The sequence below is a fragment of the Chlorocebus sabaeus genome, chromosome 17 (assembly GCF_047675955.1).
Source record: "Chlorocebus sabaeus isolate Y175 chromosome 17, mChlSab1.0.hap1, whole genome shotgun sequence".
NCBI classification, from domain to species: Eukaryota; Metazoa; Chordata; class Mammalia; order Primates; family Cercopithecidae; genus Chlorocebus; species Chlorocebus sabaeus.
The window spans coordinates 37,431,828-37,457,340 of record NC_132920.1 but is presented as its reverse complement, the minus strand read 5'-3'; the positions used below and the strand labels follow the sequence as shown (position 1 = coordinate 37,457,340).

At 45.6% G+C, this 25,513-nt stretch overlaps 1 protein-coding gene across 1 annotated transcript in view; it reads right to left on the bottom strand.

The window, feature by feature from the left end:
- TBC1D22B (TBC1 domain family member 22B) overlaps positions 1 to 25,513 on the bottom strand; it is a 73,528-nt gene that overhangs the window by 5,311 nt on the left and 42,704 nt on the right. Inside the window, exons 9-12 of the mRNA XM_007972753.3 lie at positions 14,832 to 14,938; positions 13,963 to 14,038; positions 10,986 to 11,113; positions 10,610 to 10,705 (exon numbers count right to left, since the gene is read on the bottom strand). Coding sequence (XP_007970944.1) covers positions 10,610 to 10,705; positions 10,986 to 11,113; positions 13,963 to 14,038; positions 14,832 to 14,938 — 407 coding nt within the window. The remainder of the gene's footprint in view (positions 1 to 10,609; positions 10,706 to 10,985; positions 11,114 to 13,962; positions 14,039 to 14,831; positions 14,939 to 25,513) is intronic.

Here is a 25,513-nt window from a genome sequence, read left to right as displayed (position 1 = left end):
ATACTCCCTCTCACAGGAGTAATTCTCTCTTGGTTCTATCCTGGCCTCAGTCCTGTCTGCCTCAAAGCTTTTTTTGTTTGCTTTCTTTGAAAGAGAACCATCATTTCTATCTCAACTTATTTTTTAAAATGTTGACCTTGGACTATAATACATACCCCCACCTCCATGCCACCATGAATTCCCTGGCCTGTGGTCCCTTTGACTCATCTCTCCTGCTTCCTACCTCCTTCCTGCAACGTGCCCCTATCCCGCAACAACTGGAAAAGGCGTTGCCTCTTTTTGCTAACATTCTCCTCAGGTAGGCAACTTCTAGCCTAAGTTAGGCAGACTCTCTTTATAATGGTCTCAATCTTTTCTGTACCTTAGACTCTTGGGCTGTCTGGTGAACCCCATCCATCTCCTCAGAATAATGGTTTTAAATATTAATACATAAAATAAAATGCATATTAATCAACAATTTTTTAAAGATTTGTGATATTCACCTCTGTGTGGTAAGATTTCTTTTTCTTATTTTTTGAGACGTAGTCTCGCTCTGTGGCCCAGGCTGGAGTGCAGTGGCATGATCTTGGCTCACCACCACCTCCGCCTCCTGGATTCAAGCAATTCTACTGCCTCAGCCTCCTGAGTAGCAGGGACTACAGACACAAGCCACCACACCCGGCTAATTTTTTTTTTAATTTTTAGTAGAGACGGGGTTTCACCGTGTTAGCCAGAATGGTCTCAATCTCCTGACCTCTTGATCTGCCCGCCTCGGCCTCCCAAAGTGCTAGGATTACAGGCGTGAGCCACTGTGACCAGCCTAAGATTTCTTACTGGAATTTTCTAAATTTTTCTATGATGGTTACATACACTTGCATAACTGATAACAAACAAGAACAGCCAACAAAGGACATAGCTCTCTAGAAGAGAATACTTTTTTTTTTTCTCTCTGAGGCGGAGTCTTGCTCTGTTGCCATGCTGGAGTGCAGTGGCAATCTTGGCTTACTGCAACCTCCAACTCCCAGGTTCAAGCGATTCTCCTGCCTCAGCCTCCCGAGTAGCTGAGATTACAGGTACGCACCACCGCATCTCGCTAATTTTTGCATTTTCAGTGAAGACGGAGTTTCACCATGTTGGTCAGGATGGTCTCGATCTCCTGACCTCGTGATCTGCCCGCCTCAGCCTCCCAAAGTGCTGGGATTACAGGCGTGAGCCACCGTCTCCGGCCGAGAATACTCTTTGTTGAGATGAGATCTACCTATAATTTCCAACTCTTCCAGTCTTAACAGAAACCTCTCAAAAGCTTCCAAATAATTCCACCCCTGGACAAGTGAACGTCCCCACTTCCCCCAAGGGAAGTGACGCTTAGCCGTAAGGAACCACTCTACCACCTGGTGGCTATACCTAAAATTGCAACATCCCCACCTCTAGCCCCTACCCTAGTCTACCACCTGCTGTCCTCATGCTGCAACAATGGGAAATCCTGCCTAATGGATTAAAAAGTAGAAACCGGGCGCGGTGGCTCAAGCCTGTAATCCCAGCACTTTGGGAGGCCGAGACGGGCGGATCACGAGGTCAGAAGATCGAGACCATCCAGGCTAACACGGTGAAACCCCGTCTCTACTAAAACTACAAAAAAACTAGCTGGGCGAGGTGGCGGGCGCCTGTAGTCCCAGCTACTTGGGAGGCTGAGGCAGGAGAATGGCGTGCACCCGGGAGGCGGAGCTTGCAGTGAGCTGAGATCCGGCCACTGCACTCCAGCCCCGGCGACAGAGCGAGACTCTGTCTCAAAAAAAAAAAAAAAAAAAGTAGAAACTCACTTTGGGAGGCCGATTGCCTGAGCTTAGGAGTTCACGACCAGCCTGGGCAACACGGTAAAACCCTGTCTCTACTAAAATACAAAAAATTAGCCGGGCGTCATGGAGTGCACCTGTAGTCCCAGCTACATGGGAGGCTGAGGCAGAATTGCTTGAACCCGGGAGAATTGCTTGAACCTGGGAGGCGGAGGTGGCAATGAGCCAAGATTGCGCCACTGCACTCCAGCCTAGGCGACACAGCGAGGCTCCGTCTCAAAAAAAAAAAAAAAAAAAAAGTATAAACAATAATTATGGCTGGGGGATGAAAGTGCTAATCACAAATCAGGAGCTTTTATCCAGGGGCAGAGAAGAGACACTACCAGGGCAGGGAACAACTGAAGATTTGTTACAACGCCAGTTAATGGGAGCACTTAAGTATGACATGCACTCAGATGAGATACTACAGTCAGCAGGAGAAGAAAGCTTGTAGGGCAAGCATCAGAAAGAGATTCCCAATTAATAGAAAGGGAGCAAACACCTTTTGTAGAAAACAGCTGGAAATGGCAGAAAAGGGCCAAGCATAGTTATCTGCTGAAAATCTACACAAGAAAAGGCAATATGGCAGAGAAGGACTTTGAGTCATATGTGACCAGTGGAAAAAAAACAATTAGATAAGAGGCCAAAGGTAAAGGGATAGTGGGTAATAAGCAGAGACTTTGAAAAGGGAAAGGTATAGGAAAAGTATAGGAAAATTCCACTAAAGACTGTCCAATAAAGGTGGGAGAATAATTGAGGAGGAAGAGGAAGAACACCAAAGATAATCAGTATAATGGCATTTATTGAGCACTTATTACATAACAGATGGGGCTCTAAATGTTTCACATGTACCTTGTACTAGTTTGTTTAATCCTATGAGATTAATCTCATAGGATTAATCTCATATGTATCTCTCTATGAGATACATATTATTACCTCCATTTTACAGATGAGGAAATTGAGGCACAGGGTTAAGGAACTTGCCTGGGGTCACAGGGTAGTGCTGGCCAGGCATTTGAGTCCAGACAACCTGGGCATGTGCTATCACTAGACTATATACTGCCTGCCCTGGCATGAGAAGTAAGGCATAAAGTAGAAGGAACAAAAAGAAGAGAAGTCATAAAAGAGGCTGTTTGAAGGAAATCTAGAAGCATTCACTTTTTTTGTTGTTGTTCATTTTTACTTTTATTTAGTCATTAAGTCCTTGGACTCATAGTAAGGCTTGATGCCATATTGGTGTCACACTGCCAAGCAATCCAAAGCATATGTTAGCCTTCTATTTCAACTTCTTTGTTTACTAATGTGTCACTGGACCCAGCAGGCAGCTCACCCAGACAATCTTAGTAAGGGATTTTGGTGCATAATAGGCCACAGTCCTTACAAAGTATCCAGTTTGTCTTACAGCTGAGAGGTGTGAACCGGCTGCAGATGTGTCACAGCTAAATTCTTGAATGGATTTTTATTATCAGTGCCACCTCTTCCTCTGCCTCTTCTTGGTCTTTCCCAGCCACCAGTGTGACCCAGCTGGTGACTAAGAGTCGACTAATTTTACTCTGCAATAAGGGCTGGCGCAACCAAAGACAGGATGTATAATGATGAGCAACAAAAGAACATTAAATATGTGCTACTAAATAAGATACTGTATATAGAATCACTTTGCAGTACTGGAACATTCTTTGCAAATGTAAAGTGTATTCAAGCATGTAAAAATACCTTTCTAGTCAAATACTTTAAAACAAACCTCTTCTATTTTGAGAATCAGTGAGGAGGCAAAACATTTCCTCTGGTCCCAATACAACTTTTCAAAAACATGTCCCTGCCATACAAGCTTGTTGAGAGTCAAACTTTTATTCATTGGCTCTTCCTGAATCTAGGCATTTGACAAAGTTTCCTCTGAAAGAAAGCTGTGTAGTTTCCCTCAATGGCTTGTTTTTGTTCATATGTCTAGGAATTGTGCCCTTTCTCACACCAGCTTGTTTTGGGCAGATCTTCAGTTCCCGGGGTTCCCTCCGAACCCTTGTGTGCAGGATTCAAACTGGCAATTCACCAAATGTCTGTAAAGACAGGGCCCCCATTTGGGCAATGTTCCACAATCGCACCCTTGAGTTCTTGCAGAAGTGGTGGGTGGATGCCATCTGGTTCAAGGGATTTATTTACATTTAGTTTATTACTGAGGTCTGGAACATCCTACGGGCTTAGCACTATTTAATAACCCTGACCTGTCTCCTACAAAAGAAACCTTCAGAGTGGGAATCTCTCCAATGGTTTCTTCCAGCTGACTCCCTTGTCATTTCACTCACTCACTCACTCAGTCACTCACTCACTTGAGATTCACTCTGTTGTCCACTGATGGCTCATTGCACCCTCGACCTCCCTGGCTCAGATGATCCTCCCACCCAACCTTCCTAAGTAGCTGGGACTACAGGTGTGTGCCACCATGCCTGACTAATTTTTAAATATTTTTTTGGAGACTGGGTCTCCCTATGTTGCCCAGGGTGGTCTTGAACTCCTAGGCTCAAGTGATCCTCCTGCCTCAGTCTCCCAAAGTGCTGGGATTACAGGCATGAGCCACTGCACCTGGCCTCTTTTTATGTATTTAAAGAAATGTTGATTATTAGTCCTTAGAGTGCCCTGCATGGTGCTTCTCAAATTCCGTCCTGAGCCCTCTGAGGCCCTGCTGGCGCTGGCCGACATATTCCTGGGCTTCCATGTTCTGGGCTTTGCTGCTGCTGCTTTCCCGAGATGACTTTTTAGAGTAGAGTGACCAGGTATTTGCTCAGGCACCTGTCCCCTCTGACTCAGGTAGACACTCTTCATAGAACTATTATCCTAGAGTCGGTTTTCAGGCCTCCTATGGGTTGCTTAATACTGTACAGATTTTCTGCCTGCTGCTCATCTAAGTGCCCACAACTGGGCACAGCTTATGCTCGTCTACACGTGCAGTGAATTTTTGATTTTTGGAGGTGTTCCCCTGCTCCCTGTTGTAACCCCTTGGTTTTGGGTTGTAATTATGTGTGCTGCAGTGACCACAGGGGCTTGTCATGCCTTTCCTCATCACGAACTCAGTCAACCAGTTCCTGTCCTGAGGTCTGACATTCATCTGCTTTGGGAAGTCTTCCCCAAGTCTGACATCTACAACCTGCCTTGATGGCATATTCTGCCAATGGCTGTTGGGAATAAAAACATGTTTTTATTACAAACACCTGTGGGGATAGCAGGCCTCTCAGCACTCACAGGCTCCAGCCGTATTCCCTCAAAAGTTCCCTTTGCTTACTTCCTTTTTCTTTTTCTTTTTTTGAGACAGAGTCTCACTTTGCTGCCCTGGCTGGAGTGCACTGCGCGATCCTGGCTCACTGCAATCTTCGCCTCCCAGGTTAAAGCGATTCTCCTGCCTCAGCCTCCCAAGTAGCTGGGATTACAGGTGTGTGCCATCATGCCTGGCTAATTTCGTATTTTTAGTAGAGATGGAGTTTCACCATGTTGGCCAGGCTGGTCTTGAACTCCTGACCTCAGGTGATCTGTCTGCTGTGGCCTCCCAAAGTGCTGGGATTACAGGCATGAACCACCATGCCTGGCCTCTTACTTCCTTTTTCTAGGATCAGAGTGGAAACAGGAGGCCCTGACAGGCCTCCTATTGCTAGCCCAGATGGCCCTGTCCTCTGGGCAGATACAGTCCTTGTCAGGCTCCCCGCTGGGTAACAGAAGCTCCATTCACTTCCTTAGTAGTACATAACTGTACACTGTGGTAATGAATTGTGATTATGTAAAAACGACCCGCATCAAAATGGGTAGAAAACATCTATTTGTCTATTTGGTAGGTAGATTTGAGCATTCTTACATTGTCTCCACCATTTACTTTCCTTCCAACCTTTTGAGGGTGGACTCATGACATAAATCTTAAGCGTGCAGGCTGATGACTTTTTATATAAGTACACACCCAATTAATCACCACCCAGATGAAAACGGAGAACACATCCTGTGTCTCAGAGACTCTTGCTCCTCCCCAGTCAACACGGCCTCCCCAGCCACTGATCTAACTGAAGCCTGAGAGCTCCACCAGGGCCCAGGCAGGGCTCTACGGCTCCACAGATAGGCCCAGAGCTGCTCTTCAGCCATAACCTGCACCAGCCCTGTGGACTCCCTGCTGCAGTCCGCCCTGGAGCATTAGAGCCTCTGCTTCCCCCAGGGATGCGTGCGAGGTGATTTCAGGCCACTTGGAGGGAGAGCATGAAACGGCAGCAGGAGATCACGGATCTTTCTGGCAGTGGAAGGAGAAAAACCCAGGAGCCAGAATAGGAGGAGGTCACAAGGAAGACCCTGGGAGGAATTCTTTTTCAGTTTTAAAACAACAGGTTTTTGTTGTTGTTGCTAAATGTTTCTTTGTGAGGAGAAAGCGTGCTAGCAATCTCCAATGTAGGGGGATACATGGGGAAGAAGAAATCTTGAGTTGGAAACATAAGCAGATCCTTGCCTGGGAACAGCCACCATATGAGTTCAGCTCAAGAGCTCCAGGAAGCACCTGGCAGGCCTGGGACTGACATGCAGCAAAGCATAGTGGTTCAGAGAGTGGATTCCAGGCCTCTACCACTCACTTGGGTAACCTCGGCCTAGTTACTTTAAAAAAAAAAAAAAAAAAAAAAGGCCAGGCGCGGTGGCTCAGGCCTGTAATCCCAGCACTTTGGGAGGCCGAGACAGGCAGATCACAAGGTCAGGAGATCAAGACCATCCTGGCTAACCCGGTGAAACCCCATCTCTACTAAAAAATACAAAAAACTAGCCGGGTGAGGTGGCGGGTGCCTGTAGTCCCAGCTCCTTGGGAGGCTGAGGCAGGAGAATATGGCGTAAACCCAGGAGGCGGAGCTTGCAGTGAGCCGAGATCACACCACTGCACTCCAGCCTGGGCGACAGAGCGGGACTCCGTCTCAAAAAAAAAAAAAAAAAAGGGGTTAAGATTTAGCTGCTATTAGATTGAGCCTCACAAAACTGCCAATATTCAATCATTCTGATCTACAAAAACAATTGCATATGATTCAACCTAACATTATTACTACGATTCTATCACACTAGCCCAGGCTGAGGGGCAGGAATTGTCGAGAGTCCCCTCCTACCATGAGAGGCTTTGACCCAGCTCTGCTGACAGCTCTCATTTCAAGCCGCCCATGGACCCCGGAGGATCCAGCCATTCTGCTCCCAGAGTCCTGTGTGCAAATGTGCCTCAGGCTTCTTTGTCCAGCAGTCTCAGGAAGGAAACCTCTCAGTGTGATCTCCTTTGTCAGTTTTTGGTCCCTCTGCCAGGCAGTGGCCCCAGACAACTGCTTGGCCAGGGAGAAGCACGCACCCTTGCTGCTGGGGGGTTTTGCCGCAGCTGGGACCCAGCCCTTTGCCCCTGTGTTCTCTGATGCCTCCTCTTCATCCCAGTTTCCTCATCCAGGTCAGCAGTTTCCCCCAATATGAACCTTGTATGGTTTACTCATTATGTTAAAAACCACTTAATTAGAAAAGTGGGTTTTTAAAGCTTGCCTCATTGCTTCCAGGACTCATGAATACACTAAAGGTAGTATTAATATCAATGATAATAAGCGCACTGTCTTGAGGACTATGTATCAAGTACACTATTCTAACTGCCTCACATGTATTTGTTACTTTAATCTCATTATAGCCCAAGGAGGTAGGTCCTATTGCCCCATTTATAGATAAGAAAATAGAGGCACAGAGAAACAAGTTACTTACTTACAGCTGCATGTTTAGGAAAGTGGGAGAGCTGGGATCTGACCCCAGGCAGTCTGGCTCCAAAGACCATGGTTTAACCACTGTACTATTGTGTACAGTCCCCAACCTTGACAGGAAGCTATCTGCTTCCTCTCTGAACCCCTTACTGGCTTCCCTTATATCTGGCTCTTTTTCCCTGTTCTTTAAGTGTAACCAGTTTGCTGGTCTGCTAAAACTGCTGCAACTACCACTTTTATTTCTGTAACCACTTCACCTGGTTTTTCTTTGAGTCACTTAAGGTGGCTTTTAGCCCTAAAACTTCTCTTCCAGGCTGGGCATGTTTGGTTTTTTACAATACCTGTATTCATCTACAGAGCTTCCTTCACAGTGATTTCACCACAAGCAGCCCTTCAGCAGTCAGGATACACGTGCCTACTTTCTCTGCGAAAGCCACACCCAACAGTTCAACCTTACACAATGCTCTGTGCCCTTGTTCCTCACACCTCTGCCATGATTCTGTCTCCTAAAGGGCACTGCCTGTCTAGCCTAACACCCAGGCACATTTTCTTCTTTTATCATTCATAGAATTTTAGAACTATGGAGGTGGGAGGAACTTTTCACCTTATCCAGTTTAATCGCCCATTCTATTTTGTCTGAAAGAAAGACTTGAGACTCCTCCAAGAACAGGATTAATCGAGGTGTTAATAGTGCAGCAGACAATAGTCCCAATGCTGTTCTGCTGGGTATTGCCAAAAGACCACAGACCTACCAGATAATTGAAAATGCTACCCAGTAAAGAACATCTCTAGGATTAACATAGCTGTAAAGTCACAGAGTATTGTCCTCTGTTCTGCCGATATTGTGAACTGCTAAAAGCCGTTCCAGGAATCATCTGCACCTCCCTGAGCTGATCTGGGAAGCACTTTTATCACATATGGCAAAGCTCTGAGCCTCGCTCATGATAACTAAATTAAACTTCATGCTCTTATTATCCGGCTCCACCTCAACCACATTATCAAAATGGATAGTTCATCCCGGCATACAGCCATTCCAGCCCCTTGTCCTCATTTATCCTAGAATGCCACACATGCTGCTCACTGGCAGAAGCCATGGTTCTTAATCAGTAGCCTGAAGCCTCGGCACCATGGCTAGCATCTACTCACAGAAATCAACGCATCCGCTCTCCTTTTTCTTCACAGCCCTTACTTGGGCAAGCTGGGTCCTGTCTTTCCATCTATCTACTAAACAGGTGTTCTTTTGCCGCCTAACACCAATCACAGAGTGGTAATGCTCAGGGATCACATGAGACACTGCTGATCTTCAGAACATCTACGTTACAGTTAGAACTTATAAAAGCATTCAACTTTCTCTGGCTTTTCCCCCTGCTTTTAAAATAAGTATATACCTATTAAAAACAAACAAACCAAAAAAACTCTCAGTTCAGAAACGTGCAAAGCATAAAAGCAATACACTCCCCACCCCTAACCCCAGTGATTCTCTCTGCAGAGCCTGACAATCTCTCTCCTCAATCCTTATTTCCCTGACCCTGGAACAGCTCCTAGCCCACCCACCACCTAACACAGGCCCTTCTTGAGTTTTCTACATAGGGACTCTGAAGCACCCCCACCCCAGGGATTCCTGGAGGCTGTACTCTCGCTGGTCATCCCCTCTCAGCCTCCTCTGCTCCCTGACCTCTTCATGTAGTCACATAAGAGTGTGTCAGGCCTGGGGCCCTGGTCCCCTTCTCTGTCCATCCTTCCTTCCTTAGGGATCTCATCCAGTGTGTTGGCTTGAAGTAGCGTCTAGGCAAAGGCTCCTAAATTTATAGGTCCAGTCCAGATCTCTCTTTCAAACTCCAAACTCAAGATATATTTGCCTAGTCTGCATCTCTATTTAGACGTCTAATGACACTTCAAATCCAATATGCCCGAAGCTGGACTCTTGCTCTCCCCACTGTAGCCTCCTCCATAAACTATAAAGCCATCCAGACTCACCCCTTTCTGTTGTACTCTACACCCAATTCATCAGGAAATGTTGTTGGCTCTATTTACTAAATAGATCCAAAATCTGGCCACTTCTCACACCTCCACTGTCACCATCCAAGTCCCACCACCTTCATGTCTCATCTGGAGGACTACAGTAGCATCCTGGGTGGTCTCTACTTCCACTCTTGCCCACACCTACAGTCTACATAGAAGCCAGCGTGGCCCTATTGAAACATAAGTCAGATTGTGCCACTCTCTTCTGCTCATGGCTCTCTTAGAGCTTCTCTTCCACTCAGAGTAAAAGTCAAAGTTCTTACAGTGGCTACAAAGTCTTCTGTGATCTGGGTCCCTGTGACTCTTCTGACCTCACCTCTTCCTACTCTTCGCTTGGATCACTCTGCTCCAGGCCACACCAGTGACCGCCATGATTCCTTCCATGGCTCAGGCATGCTGCTGCCTGAGGCCCTTGCACTGGCTGTTTCCTCTGCCTAGACACTCTTCCTGCAGATGTCCAGGTGGCTCGCTCCTTCACCTTCCCCAGGTCTTTCCTCAGATGTCACCTTCTCAGTGAACCTATCGAGACTACTTTATTCGAAATTGCAACCTGTCTCTTCTCTATCACCTAATAAAACCTTTACCCTGCTCTACTTTTTTAAAAAATCTTATTTCTTAGCACCTTACATTCTTTTTTACTATTTACTATGATGTTTACTGTATGTCTCCCCACAACTATCAGAAAATGTAAGCTTTATGAGAACAGAGACCTCTCTCTGTTTCACTTCCTAATACAGCCTTTGTCTTTGACAGTGCTGGCATGTGGCAAGCATTCAATAAATGCTTGTCAATGAATGATTGAAAGATCTCTCAGGCCTGCCCAGTCACTCTGCAGCCATTCTGGCACAAAGACCCTTCTCACACTGAAGAACCCTGGGCTCCAGTGACTTCCTGCCAACTAAGAGGGATGACCCCTTCAGAGCACCCCTTCTCCCTTCCTACTCCCAGCCAGGTACCTGCTGTGGCACCTTCTGTCTGCGCTGCCCACTGAGGGGCTAACTCCCATTCTAATGTTCACTCCCTGCCCACGCTAAGCTCTTGGCCACTCACCTGAAAGTCCTCCTCATCCAAGATCTCTTTCCTCCACTTGATCAAGAAGGCTGCACACACATAGAGATGAAAGTGGGAGAACCCTTCTGGTTCAGACTGGGAAGCAAAAAAATAGAGTTAGGTCTCCCAGCCCTGACAAGGATTCAGCTCTGGTCCTCTCAGTTCCATTCCTACCGGGAGGAGGGAAACTCTTTCACGGGTGGGGAGATGGAGTTGTGAAGAGACTTAGCAAAGGCCCTGCCCTGAGGCTAAAGCAGACATGGAAGTAGAAAAGGGGAGAAGGGGAAACTTCTAAGCAGCTACACTCCACAACTTGGCAGGGAGCTGGACACCTCAGGGACAGCCTGGCACAGAGAGGCCAGGGAATCCCTCCTACCTGATATGTGTCCCACAGGCGGATGGTGCAGCGAAGAGGAAGCTCCCGCATAAGCAGGTTGTTCATCCAGCGGAAGGCAAACTGCAGGTATTCTACCTCGTACCTCCTGAAGTGATTATGTACCTGCTCTGAAACAGGAAGCATCATTGGGGATCATCATCCTAGGGGACTGGACCCTGAAAGGGCCACAGGAGACAAAACAGCGGCCCCCACTTCTTACTGCCCCCTCCCATGGGTAAGCAGACACAGAGGGGCAGACAGGCGTCTGACTGTCCTTTATGTTTGATTCCATCATCTCACGGCAACACTGCATGGTTAACTCAGCCCAGCAGACACAACTATTTTAACACCCCACAGCGATGTTCTAGGAGCCCCACTTCCTTCGCGGGACCGCTCTGGCCACAAAGCAGAGGATGTGAAGTTCACTTGGCTGCTCCACCTTAGTACTCATCAGAGAAGGAGCCAGAATGGAAAAGAACCATGGGGGTCACCTTGGCCACCCTCCTACTGGCAAGGAACTCCTCTTCAGCATCCCCGCCAGACGGCTAGCCACCAGGGATGTGAACACTGCCAGTGAAAGGGGCTCACAAACTCCACTCAAGGGCAGCCTCTTCCACTGATGTATGAAGTGATTCACCAGAAAGTGCTTCACCATATTCAACAAAACCAGCTGCCTCCTCACTCCCAGCCCTTGGTGTTCGTGCAGTGTTCTCAGGTAAGCCCAAATAAACCTGACTGCCATTCTACATGACAGCTCTCCAAATAATGCTTAGTGGGATTGTTTTCTAAATTACTGTCCTCAGTTTCCTAACCTATAAAACGGGAATAATCACTCACACCTCAGAGGGTTTCAGGGAAGATAGACGAGAAAACACAAGTAAAGTGCTTACAGTGGTACCTGGCACATGGTAAATATTTCAAACAATTATTGAAAGAAGAACTATTAACAATGGTTATGGCCAGGTGCCATGGCTCACGCCTGTAATCCCAGCACTTTGGGAGGCCGAGGTGGGCGGATTGCTGAGCCCAGGAGCTCAAGACCAGGTTGGGCAACGTGGCAAAAGCCTGTCTCTACTAAAAATACAAAAATTAGCCAGGCATCGTGGTGCACACCTATAGTTCCAGCAACTCAGGAGGCTGAGGTGGGAAGATCCTTTGAGCCAGGAGGTCCAGGCTGTAACGAGCCAAGGTTGCACCACTGCACTCCAGCCTGGGCGACAGAGCAAGACTCCATCTCAAAAAACAACAGTTATTTCTGGGGAGAAGAATTTAAGGAGAGGAAGGATTCCTACCTTATCACCCTGGCTGGAGTACAGTGGTGCGACCTTGGCTCACTGTAGCCTCGACCTCCTGGGCTCGAGAGATCCTTCCATCTCAGCCTCCTGAGTAGCTGGGACTACAGTCGTGTGCCACCATGCCCAGCTACTTTTAAAATTTTTTGTAGAGATGGGGTCTCACCATGTTGCCCAGGCTGGTCTTGAACTCCTGGGCTCAAGTGATCCTCCTGCCTCGGCCTCCCAAAGTGCTGGGATTACAGGTGTGAGTCACTGTCCCCAGGCTGTTTAAATTTTTTTAAATGAGGAAGTATTACTTCTACAATGCAAAGAAACATCCAAGATATATATACACTTAAAAATCCACTATTCCAAAGTACTACGCCTTTATGTATCATGTATTTGTAAGAGCAGAAAAAATAAGGATAGGGCAGACAGTGGCATAAACCACAGCATCTGCTTGTTGGAACCTGATTGATGACCAGCCTCTGGCAGCCAGCTTATCCCCCAGAAGAGGGCAGCATATACCCTGTGCTAGGATAGGCTCCGGTTGAGGGATGTCAGAGACCGGCCCCACCGTGAGGGCTAACAGCTGGGCCAGAGTGATAAGACACAGCGGAAAAAAACATTCCACATGCGGCATATGGGAAGTAACTGTGAATAAACAAATGGGTTCAGAAGATTGAAATGCTGAGTCATAAAACAGAGTGAGTGGAACAACTCAAGGAAGGTTTTCATGAAAAGAGAACCTGGGAAAGAAGAGAGAAAGATATACAATGTTGGGGGTGGGGGTGGGCAGCAGGTTAGGGAAGAAAGGCTTTGCTTGGGTGAAGCAGAAAATCCAATGAGTAGGAAAGCCTGGGAATAACATTTGTTATTTATAGATGTTATAAACAAATAACATTTGTGTCAGGACAGGCAGAGTCCTACGGGAGCTACTACAACTTAACTAGTGTTAGAGATCCCACCGACTTCTCTCCCGGGGCCTCAGTTTCTTCATCAGTCAACAGCAGAGCTTCCTGAGTTGTCCTTTCGTTCTAACATTCTACAACTCTAGGCTAAAGCTGAGGAATTCCTGTAAGGCTGTTCCTCAAAGACATGTGCCTTAGGAAGAGCCACATCTCAATTTCCCCACTCCACACAAGTCCTGGGAAGCTGTGTAAAGTCCTGCTCGGGTATCAGCCAGGCCCGAAGACTCCATGTCAAGCCCAGGAGTTCTGAGTTACATCACAATATGAAGGACAAGGCCGGACGACAGGCTGGATGCTGAAGGCAATGGAAAGTCATGGGAGGCTTCAGAGCAGAAGAGGGATGTGGCCAGAACAGAGCTGCAGAAAGATGCAGTTGTGTGACAGATAGTTTGGAAGAGAAGAGCATGGAGGAGGCAAGTCCTCTGAGAAGGAAGCTGGACCAGAGCTGTGGCTGGGGAAATGGGGAAGGGGTGTACTGAGGAGAGCTGCTGAAGGAGAACCGATAGAGACTGGTGATAGGAAACCAAGGGGAAAGAAGAACTTGAGATAACACAGTTCTCGCTTTGCCTTCCTGCTGAGATATGGAAGGATACTGGTGCTGCCAGCAGCACTGAGTGCACTGGAAAGAGTCATGGCTAGGAAGACAGCTGAGGAGAGGACCCACAAGTACAACCGGCTCATATCAGAATCAACTGTGCTATTGCTAGAGAACTCTTCTCCCTCTGAACCTACCATCAATCCGGCTGACAAGCTCTTCCAGTGCCTTCACCTTCTTCTGGATCCCTGGTTGTGCAAAGGTGTAGTTATCCTGCAAACGACATAGAGCCCAGGATGAACATGGACTCTAACTTGTGCTATCACCTGACATTCACTGAAACACGTTTAAAAGTTCAGGCTGTTTTCCAAAGCTAGTACCAATGGCCAGTGACAGTGTTCTGGGAAACAAAGAAATCTACAGAACAACAGTGTAGGGGGAAAGCCCAATGGAGCCCTGCAGTGTGGAAGCAAACCAACATGCTTGGGGTACAGGGCAGAAAGGAGCAGTCTACTTCAATGACAAAGCCAAGGCAACATGGAGATTTCGGCAGACTCCAAGGGACATGACACCATTACTGTTTTTTGTTTTTGTTTTGAGATAGGGTCTCACTCTATCGCCCAGGCTGGAGTGCAGTGGTGTGATCATGGCTCACTACAGCTTTGACCTCCTAGGCTCAAGCCATCCTCCCACCTTAGCCCACTGAGGAACTGGTACTACAGGCACATGCCACCACACCTGGCTAATCTTAAAATTTTTTGTAGAGATGGGGTCTCTCTATGTTGCCTAGGCTGGTCTTGAACTCCTGAGCTCAAGTGATCCTCCAGTCTTGGCCTCCCAAAGTGGTGGAATTATAGGTGTGAGCCACCGTGCCCAACCCACCACTGCTGTTTGAAAGCTGTGAAGCTAATGAAGAAGGACAGAGAGGGACCAAAAGGAGGAGGAGCCATAGTGGGTGGGTGGGTGGGTGGGTGGTCCTGCCTGATACAGAAGAGCAAGAATGAAACCAAAGGCCTGCTGGGAGCCCCTGGACCTAGATGCTCCCACAAGGGCAGAAGCAGCTCACCTGGATTCCATCCAACAGCTTGCTCATGCACCAAAAGCTGTCAGCCTCAATGCTTCGCAGCATGTCTTGGGACAAGTTGGTCACATCAAAGTTCTCCACATCCTCTTCTGTAAAACAAAAGGTGAAGAAAGTCCAGAGGTCTTATCTAAAAATAGAGAGAGAAAGATAGATTCGAGTGTCTTCAACGGGGTCTTTAGCGCCAAGTGAGGACCAGGCTAACCTGATGTTAAGAAACGAGGGCCTGCCCCTCGACTCTCTGTGTCAGGTGGACAAATGTGTCCCAGGGAAGTTCTTGAAGATCTCATTACAACACTGGACAGGCCATTTCTCACACTAGTCCCATTAGGTTCAACATATCTTTCTCTTCCTTGGTATTTGTTCACTCAGTTTTAGAAAATGATACTTCAGGTCTCATGTTCAATGAATTATACTCAGCTCCCTGAAGATGGCCTGGAAAATGTCTTTGATTTCAGCTCAGTGAGCTGTCTAGCACACTCACACTCATATGTAGGGAGAACAGCTAGGATCAGAAAGCCCCCACGGTTTAAAGATGGAATTCCCAAGTTCTGGCAAGGCAGACCCACAGTCTTGCCACTCAGAGGAGAAGGTATGCATGTGAAGGAAGATGAGTCAAGCCTGTGAGTGCTTCTAGGACTTAATTTCAACAAGACGGTATTTCTCAAGATGGGTTCTGCAAAACATCAATCCTACAGGACACTCAAAAAAAGGGTGGGGGGTTGGGTTCCACAGACAAATATGGTTGGGAAATGATGCATTAGATATCCCCATCTTGGAGATTAGCGAAGATCACAGAACACAAAAGGGTTTGAGAAGTTAACAGAAATTCTGCATTAAGTAAATCTGCTTAACTTGGTTTATCCAGCATTTCCCAAGTTTATCTAGCCACGAGACCGCTTTGGAGAGGACTATCTGTTAGCTTCTCATGGAAACCTCCCACTGAGTAACAGGAATGAGAATCTGTCTCATCTGACATGCAAGTGAGGAAAACACAAGCAGCCTTCCAGAAACCCGAAGAAGGAAAAGGCTATGTGATGTGTCCTTCCTAGCCCGTGTTTAACTCCCCCTTCCTGTCACAGAGAGGTGAAGTAGTAAGCAGCGCTGTGTTTGCCCAACAAGAAAGGCTTCTGTGTATGTCGGCCAGAGGCCGCACACAGAAACAGTCAAGCCCTTGAGTTCTCCACCAGACAGCTTTTCTCCTCAGACCTACAACCCCTATTCTGGAAACAGATGTCCACTGCAATCCCTTGCGCTACAGAGACACAGGCATCAGACAAAATGTATTCAGAATCTAGCTTTTTTTTCTTTCTTTCTTTCTTTTTTTTGAGACAGGCTCTCACTCTGATGCCCAGGCTGGAGTGCAGTGGCATGATCTCAGCTCACTGCAGCCTTGACTTCCCAGGCTCAGATGATCCTCCCACTTCAGCCTCCCACGTAGCTGGGACTACAGTAGAGGTGCACACAACCACGCCCAGCTAATTTTTTGTATTTTTTGTAGAGATGAGTTTTTGCCATGTTTCCCAGGCTGGTCTCAAACTCCTGGACTCAAGTGATCCTCACACCTCGGCCTCACAAAGTGCTAGGATTACAGGAGTGAGCCACTGTGCCTCACCCCAGCCTTTTCATTTCTAAGAATTGTTACTAAGACCTATAACCGAACCTCCTCAAGATAACATGTAACAACTCTTGGATTCTCATCCTGTTTGAAGAGCCATTTTTAACATGAACATCGAGGCTGGGGAAAAAAAAAAAACCCTCTTGAGAAGGGTGGGGTGCTTTATCAGAAAAGCCATGACTCTACAAATGACCTAAAAAAAAAAAAAAAAAAAAAAAAATCCAACTTGAAGGCCAGCTGCAGTTAATATACATAAAGTGCTAAATACAGTGCCTGGCACACAGTAGGCACAATATAGCTATCTTAGATGAAATTTATTAGGAATTTGTAATGACATAAAAAAGCATGTCACAGTATTAAGGAGAAAAGAGGGGAAAAAGTATTTATGGCATACTTTCTTACTGTGCATACAATATTTATATGTTTATATAAGCACAGAGGAAAGACAAAACATCACAAGGTTTACAGTATTTATTCCCCAGGTGGTACGAATGAAGGATTTTATTTCCTTAAAGCTTTATTGGACTTTTCAAAATTTCTATAATAAGCATAATTTTTATAGTCATTTTACATGCACAGTATCTTAGGAAAAAAAAGAGCCACAATTGACCACATCTGCCGTTTATCACCAAAAAAGAATAAAGAAGATTTTGTAAAACAACACTAAACTTGCAGAAACTAAAAATCTAGATAGCATATAAAGATTAATTTGAGAAATCACATTTTATTTTTATTTTTGAGACAGAGTTTTGCTCTTGTCACCCAGGCTGGAGTGCAATGGCACGATCTCAACTCACTGCAGCCTCTACCTTCCAGGTTCAAGCAATTCTCCTGCCTCAGCCTCCCAAGTAGCTGGGATCACAGGCATGAGCCACTATGCCTGGCTAATTTTGTATTTTCAGTAGAGACGGGGTTTCACCATATTGGCCAGGCTGGTCTCAAACTCCTGACCTCAGGTGATCTGCCTGCCTCTGCCTCCCAAAGTGGTAGGATTACAGGTGTGAGCCACCATGCCCAGCTGAGAAATCATACTAAAAAAAACTCTTCCAAGAAATATCATTTTTCTTTTACTCCTATTATTCCTTTTATTTTTCTTGCATTCCTATTATTCCTTTTATTCTTTTATTGTATCCTAACTTAAACATTTACTATGTAGTGTTTTTTTTGGTTTTTTATGTATGTAAGTATATATACATATTTGTTTTCTTATATATGGAAGTATATACACACATTTTAAAATATATGTAAGTAAATTTTATATATAGATCTATGGATCTAGATATCTATATACAGATATATATATCTATAGCAATCTATAGATCTCTGTAGATATCTATAGAGATATACTTACATCTATTTAATATAGACAAAACTATATTAAAATATAATTATATTATATTTATAATTATATTATATATTATATTGTAGTCCTCCCAGGACTACAGCATATATATGAAATATAATTATAAATTATATAAAATAATTATATATTTTATAATATATATTTACATATCAAGTTTAAATTGCTTTACCTAATATTTTACATTATGTTTTATATATTTTAATATTATGTAATTAATTTAGTTAAATGATATTGGGCTGTAAAACCCAGCTCAAGATCTTCCTTTGACTTTCTGCTTCATGTTACATTTCTAAGGTCTGTGTTCCTGTACATGCCTCTAGTTCATTGCTGCATAGTGTGCTTCCATCACACTTTATCCATTCCCTCAGGGATGGATATACCCAGGTTGCCTCCAACTCTTATGACCATAAAAAATGCTCCAAGGAACTGTCTCCTTTGAGAACTGCTCTGGGTCACAGGCTCAGGCAGACTCTTCTCCAGGACTAACCTCACAACAATGCACAAAGGAGGAGGGCCTTTTCCCTATTCATGAGCATGACTTCTAATCCATCCTAGGCAGCAGCTCCCTCTTTATGAGAATAGGGTTGTTGGAAAAAAGTGAAACCCACAAGGAAGGATCGAGACAAAGACCACCCCCACTCCTCATACACATTTCCCAAAGGAAGATCCAGAGCTCCATAATAAATTGAAGGGTCTTTTCCAACTTGGGCATTTTAGGATTCCGGAACATTGCAACGTAAATACAAGCAGAATTGGAAACCGCACATGGTAGGGTAAAAAGAGAGCAAGAGCCCCAGTTCCTGGGGGCAACAGGATCATCGCTGTCACATCAGCCCTAGTGACCTGTGGCTTTTTTGTCAGACAGAATAGCAAGCATGTGGCTAAGAGAAGACTCTGGAGCCAGACTGCAGAGCTCAAGTCCTGGCTCTGTCACTCAGTAGCTATGTGACTTTGCACAAATGACTTTACTTTCTGTGTCTCCATCCTCAGCTGTTAAAGTGGTAATATCGGTACCAATGTCATAGGATATCTTATGGATTAAATAAGTTAGTTAACATATGAAAAGTGCTAACAACGGTGCCTGGCATAAAATAAGCATTACATAAAAGTTAGCTAGCATAATTATTATTGTTACCAAAGGAACAAATACATTTCTATCTTAGTTAGCCACCTTTTTTTTTTTTTTTTTTTGACATGTTGTCTTGCACGGTCACCCAGGCTGTAGTGCAGTGGCGCGATCTCGGCTCACTGCAAGCTCCGCCTCCCGGGTTCACGCCTTTCTCCTGCCTCAGCCTCCCGAGTAACTGGGACTACAGGCGCCCGCCACCATGCCCGGCTAACTTTTTGTATTTTTAGTAGAGATGGAGTTTCACCATGTTAGCCGGGATGGTCTTGATCTCCTGACCTCGTGCTCTGCCTGCCTCGGCCTCCCAAGTGCTAGGATTACAGGCGTGAGCCACCGCGCCTGGCATTTTTTTTTTTTTTTTTAATTAAGAGACAGGATCTTACATTATTGCCCAGGCTGGTCTTGAACTCCTGGGCTTAAGTCATCCTCCCACCTCAGCCTCCCAAAGTGCTGAGATTATAGGTGTGAGCCATCATGCCCAGCCAGCACTGATATTCTGGATCTGTATTATTCATAGCCAAACTTAATCCTGATATACCTGCCATTCCAAAACATACTTTAAAAATAAGTCATTTTTAAAGTTCTCTACTTCTGCCTTTCATCTTAAGGAGGAAAACCTGACTAACAACATGAGGTCATAAGTTGGTAAGGTGCCATGCTCGGTAACTGTACCCACTGCAAACCTTTAGCCATCTAGGGAGCAAAGGGAACAACAGACAAGGCACTGAACCCTATTTTGGGGCCCTGAATTGGGGGCTGTTGTTTGCCCATTAGCCCTTTGTTTTCACAGCCAGTGAGATAGCTCCCCAGCACTTCAGAGAGTGGGAGGGAGGGTTTAGTTCTATTTTTCTGCCTGCTGGGAGGATAAAATTCAAACATTTAGTCAAAAACTGTGAGCTGAGTACACCAGCAAAAAGCAGCGGAGAAAGGGAGGAGCAAATGCTCTCTGAAGGGCTTCATTCAGCATAAACAATCTGTTCAGAAGGATCATTAAGCGTCCACTTGAGGAAATTCAACATATAATTGAAGCTGAAATGGGAAACCATGCCAGCAGTGTAGTCTCGAGTGAGGGCAGCGTCTTTGGTTGTCATGACAGAGCATACAGCAGCAGGACTCAGATGGGAGGAAACGAGATTTGAAGGGATATTTTATGGCTATTTTAAGAGCAAGGCATCCAAAAGGAGGAAACCCAAAAGCTCTTCATAAAAATCAAATTGGCCACTCTGGGCCTGCCAAAAACATGCCCATTTATTAGCTGATGAAATATACTTGAGTGATGGCTCCAGTCAACTGTTTAGTTTTCTAAGAACTCTGAGCCCCAGTCCTAAAAAATCAGCTTAATATATGCCTGAAAAATTCCCTGACAGCTTTGGGAAGAATTGGTTTTGCCTACACTGACAAGAGTAACTTATCTATTCACTGCTCTAGGCATTTCCCAGGAACCATCTGTGATCTCAGGGCAATTTCTAGATGTGATCTGGTGGGCCAGCATGATTCAACCTAACCAGCCGGACCAAGAGGCTCCAACGCCTCAGCTGCAGATAGCCTTTCTGTTTTCCAAAGCCTCTGGTTTACCTGATCCAGGTCCTTGTTGTTGTTGTTTAACTGGACTCATAAGAATACCTTGTGTAATATTTTCTGATAATAGGCCGGGTGCTGTGACTCACGCCTCTAATCCCAGCACTTTGGGAGGTCCAGGCGGGTGGATCACAAGATCAGGAGTTTGAGACTAGCCTGGCCAATATGGTGAAACCCTGTCTCTACCAAAAATATAAAAATTAAGGCCGGGCGCGGTGGCTCAAGCCTGTAATCCCAGCACTTTGGGAGGCCGAGACAGGCGGATCACGAGGTCAGGAGATCGAGACCATCCTGGCGAACACGGTGAAACCCCGCCTCTACTAAAAAATACAAAAAACGAGCCGGGCGCGGTGGCAGCGCCTGTAGTCCCAGCTACTCGGGAGGCTGAGGCAGGAGGATGGCGTGAACCCGGGAGCGGAGCTTGCAGTGAGCTGAGATCCGGCCACTGCACTCCAGCCTGGGCGACAGAGCCAGACTCTGTCTCAAAAAAAATAAATAAATAAATAAATAAAATAAATAAATAAAAATAAAAAAAAATAAAAATTAGCTGGGCGTGGTGGCGGGCACCTGTAGTCCCAGTTTCTCAGGAGGCTGAGACAGGAGAATTGCTTGAACCTGGAAGGCAGAGGTTGCAGTGAGCCAAGACTGCACCACTGCATTCCAGCCTGGGCAACAGAGAGAGAAGACTCCATCTCAAAAAAGAAAGAAAGAAAGAAAAAAAATGTCTGATAACAAAAGTAAACTGAGAAAAATAGAAAATCCTTTTCAAGCATATATCTAAAGAACCCCTTAAAACAGGAACAAATATTTCATCCAGAAAAAAACAGTTTTAAGAAAATCGTCAAGAATTCATCTTATCACTTCTATGTAATAATTTTAAACTGGTTCAAGTGCTATATATAAACGTATTGTTGGGTATTATGCATCTGGCATTTTCAGGCAAGTACCTCATGGGAGCAGCTGAGACAATAACAGCACTGCAAACCTGTAAGTGTAGAGAGGGTGGAGAGGCCCCTCACTAAACCTGGGAAAGCCAAACCACCTGACAAAGACAGGGGAAGCTGGTCTCTGGGAGAGATGGCCACTCCAATGAGATGGTTGGAGGAAAGACTTATTCCGAGATTCCCACGGAGAAGAGACCCACTGGGAGGTAGTTCTGTTTTGCAAGGCCCATGTTTCTGACTGTCAGAGGAGATGTGCTATTTTGAAGATGCTGCTTAGCTGACCATACAGCATTCTGACACTGTGCCTGTCAATCAGGGTGGTGACTATTAACTTGGAATAATGCATGAACTCTGGCTGCTCAGTATGAGATAGCACAGGTATACATGTATCATGATGCTCTGGTTAAAATTAATTTTAAAAACCAACGTACCACCAAGTTTTCACTGTTTTCCTTAAGTTGCTGTATTACTTTTACTTTTATTTGTAAACATTAGTTGCTGCTGGTTAAGTCAGCCTCCTGACATTGGCTATAGGATCCCAGATTATATGAGCCCAAACTCTTTCAGGCTGTAGGGTAAAGGAAGAGGAAGCAAAGGAAAGGCAAGGTCCAGCACATACTTAACCTTCCAGGACCTGCCCAAAGACCATTCCCAGAAATGGGCAGCCTGTTACTAAGACACTGTGGATGTGAACAGGCTCTGGGAGGCTCAGGACCCCCAGTGCCAATGTCAGCTGTTCATACCTCAACTTCTCCTGTTACGATTTCTCACTTATCCCTAGGGTCAGATAAGGGACAGAGAGCAAATGCGTACCACACCCTGCTCAGCTCACTGCCAGGGTAGAGGACCAGGCTAAGTCTTATAGTCTCAGAAATGATAAGCCACAACTTGCCCTTGGAGAGGTCACCTCCTGCAATGATAGGAAATCCAGCACTGGACACCCCACCAAACGCACACACTGTCCTCAAATGTCACTGAAAGCAGCTCAGCATCCTGGCTGGGCTATCTCCACACACTGCTGAGAAGACCCTCAATATTTCTCAGCTGCCTATCACACAGGAGACTACTTCATCTATGAAGATGGGGCCAGGAGGCAGCTTGAGTCCCAAATAGGGTGGCTGCTAAAAATTCAGCATCAAGCCCACTCCCCACCAATTCCCTCCAAACCAACAACATTAAAGTGGAAAGTTCTTACTGTATGATTCAATTTAGATAAAGCTTAGAAATAGGCAAAACTAATCTAGGTGTTAGAAATCAGTAAAGTAGTTACCCTTGCAGGGGCAGGGGAGGAGAGGACGGGATAGGGACTAGGAGGGAACACAAGGGGACTTCTGAAGTCCTAGAAACGTTCCATGTCTTGCTATGGGTGCTGGTTATTTTGGGGAAATTCATCGAACTGGGCATGTAGGATAGATGCACTTTTCTAAATGTACAATTTAATATAAAGTTCACATTTTAAAAAGCAGAAAAGGAATATCCTCTTGAGACAATAATAAAGTTTGTCCAGTTTCATCTTTGGCCTAGCCAGATAGGGAAGAACAGACTGGGCGAGCTGATGTCATGTGCAAAGAGTCAGATGTAAGATGGAGGATGCTGCCTCCCAGGACTACAGCAGTGCCCTGCACGTGTGGGTGCTCATCAAAGACTTGTTGACTAAGTGGTGGTGCTCCACCTCCATCTTTTAAGGGAGAGAGAACTTCAGCTAATTCAGCACAGAATCAGAAAAGTGTAACTCACTGCCCTCCAGTGGCCAAGCCTGGTGAAGCTGTACTCATTTCTGAGTATTCTGCAGTTATCATGGAATTTTCATTCTCTCATTCATCTGGACATGTGTGGAATGCCTATTTTGGATGCCAAAATGAAGGTACTGGGGATATGAAGATGTTTAAAATACTCTTTGGTCTCAAAAGTGCCATGGGAGAAATCTATGGAGTGACAGAAATAGCAATACTGGATGCCAGGGGTCAGGGGGACCCCAGGGAAGGCTTCTAGGAGGAAGGGGAGTCTTAAAGGGTGCACAAAGATTAGCTCAGGAGATAAAGAGGTGGTGCAGGACAAGGCTTTACATTTACAATGTCCATTTTGGATTGCTGAGTTTGAGGGGTGAAGCAGAGAGCAGGTCACAGGGCCTTTACATGCCAAGTTAGAAAACCTGGACATTTAACCTATAGGTGATGGAAGGATTTTTGTCACAGGAGTTGTGTGGGCGAGTCTGTGTTTGAATGGTGTGGAAGATGGGTGTGAAGGAGATAAAACCGGGGGTGAGAAAACATGCTTGGCTGGTTCAGCAATCCAGGCCTAACCTGGGGCATGCATAGTGGGAATGAAGAAGCAGCATATCAAGAAACATTTAGGACGTAAAATCATCAGAGCTTTGTAAATGATTGGATATCGAAGACCAAGGAAACAGAATCATGAACAATTCTTAGCATTTCTGACTTAGGTGACAGGAAATGCTGCCAACTAAGAGAAAAGGGTGCCTGGGTAAGGGAAGGAGACGAGCCAAACACAGAGTCTGAGGAGCCTAGGAATAGCAAAGATTGCCTAAAAATAACTGTTCCCTTCTTCCTCCTCGGTAACAGGACCACCTAAGACAGACTGTTTCTCAGCCACACTTGCTGCTAGGTGTGTCCACAAGGTTAAGTGCAGACAAAAGAGAATCAAGCCCCAGAGTCATGCACCGCTTTCAGAAATGTTCTTAAACAGAACAAGTATGCCTTGCTTCCTTTCCTTCTCTATACTGAATACAGATGTGATGGCTGGAGCACAAACAGCTCTTGGATCATGAGAAAGAAACCACATGCTGAAGATTGCAGAATGAGAGAGAGGAACCTGGATCTCTGATATTTTGGAGCAGCAGATAAGCCCCAGATTACTTACCTCTGGACTTTTAATGTGAGAGAAATAAGCTTTTCCATCTTACTTAAAGAACTGTTACTTGGGTTCCCTGTTATGTGCAGCCTAGCTAATCCTAAGTGATCATCTATGACATAATCAGGTGGAATGTCATGCAGGGAACTGGACACAAGTCAGAGGTCTGCGGAGGACTTCCTTTCTGAGAGTTCCACTGCCATCATGCTTCCAGGTAAAATCTACGGTGAAAATCCTATTGTGCTGTTTCATGCAGAGGAAAAGAGAAAAGGTTACTTGATAATTGGTGTTGCATTTTGTACCTAAAAATATCATCAGATACCACTCTTCTTTTGAAATAGGAAACATCATGAGTCCTGCTCTTCTACATGACTTCCTTATATGAATCACTTCTGTTGTTCCTGTTAAGCAGTTTATTTTGATGACGGCAACATGGTCAATTGGACCTTAGTAGTTCAGAGCTAGACTAATATTGCCTAAGCCTAAAAGCTCTTGGAGGAAAGAGTTTAGAATTATACCAGTCTCAGAGATAAGATTCCAGAGACTTTATCTCCCCAGGGGTGACCCCCAACACCTGCAGCACTGTCACCACTAGACCCAGACACAGCTGGCTTATCTGCAGAGGACCCACTTTTACAGGAGCAGCTGGCTTCAGCAGATAAAGAAGCTGCTTGGCGGCAAGGCTAGAGCTATAGACAACTTCTCTATCAACTCACAGGGGAATCACTGGAACTCACTGTTTCCAACTACTTTACAACAAACATGACATAAAGCATGAAGCAGGCTCAGGTACTAAATTTTAAAAGTGATAGAGGTGGTAGAGAATAGGTAGGGGAAGAGATATGACAGAAGCCAAATAACATCCCAGTGGCGTGTGGACCCCATGACTCTACTAGGGCAGATCCCCTATGCTATGATTCAGTGAGATGGGGCAGTGGGGTAAGGCTGCCTGGAGAGACCTGCCCAGGATAATGAGGGCAACTGCTGGCCTGTTCCATGAGAAAGACACTTGAGGCTTCCTACAGTAGGGAGAGTCACACCAGGAGGGCCATAGAAAAAACCTTTGACAGCAGCTGCCTCATCCAGATATGCCACCATGAGAGAAGTACAGAAGAGAAGCATTATTGCCCAGACAAAAAAATGATGCTTGATGGCCACAATGTTGTA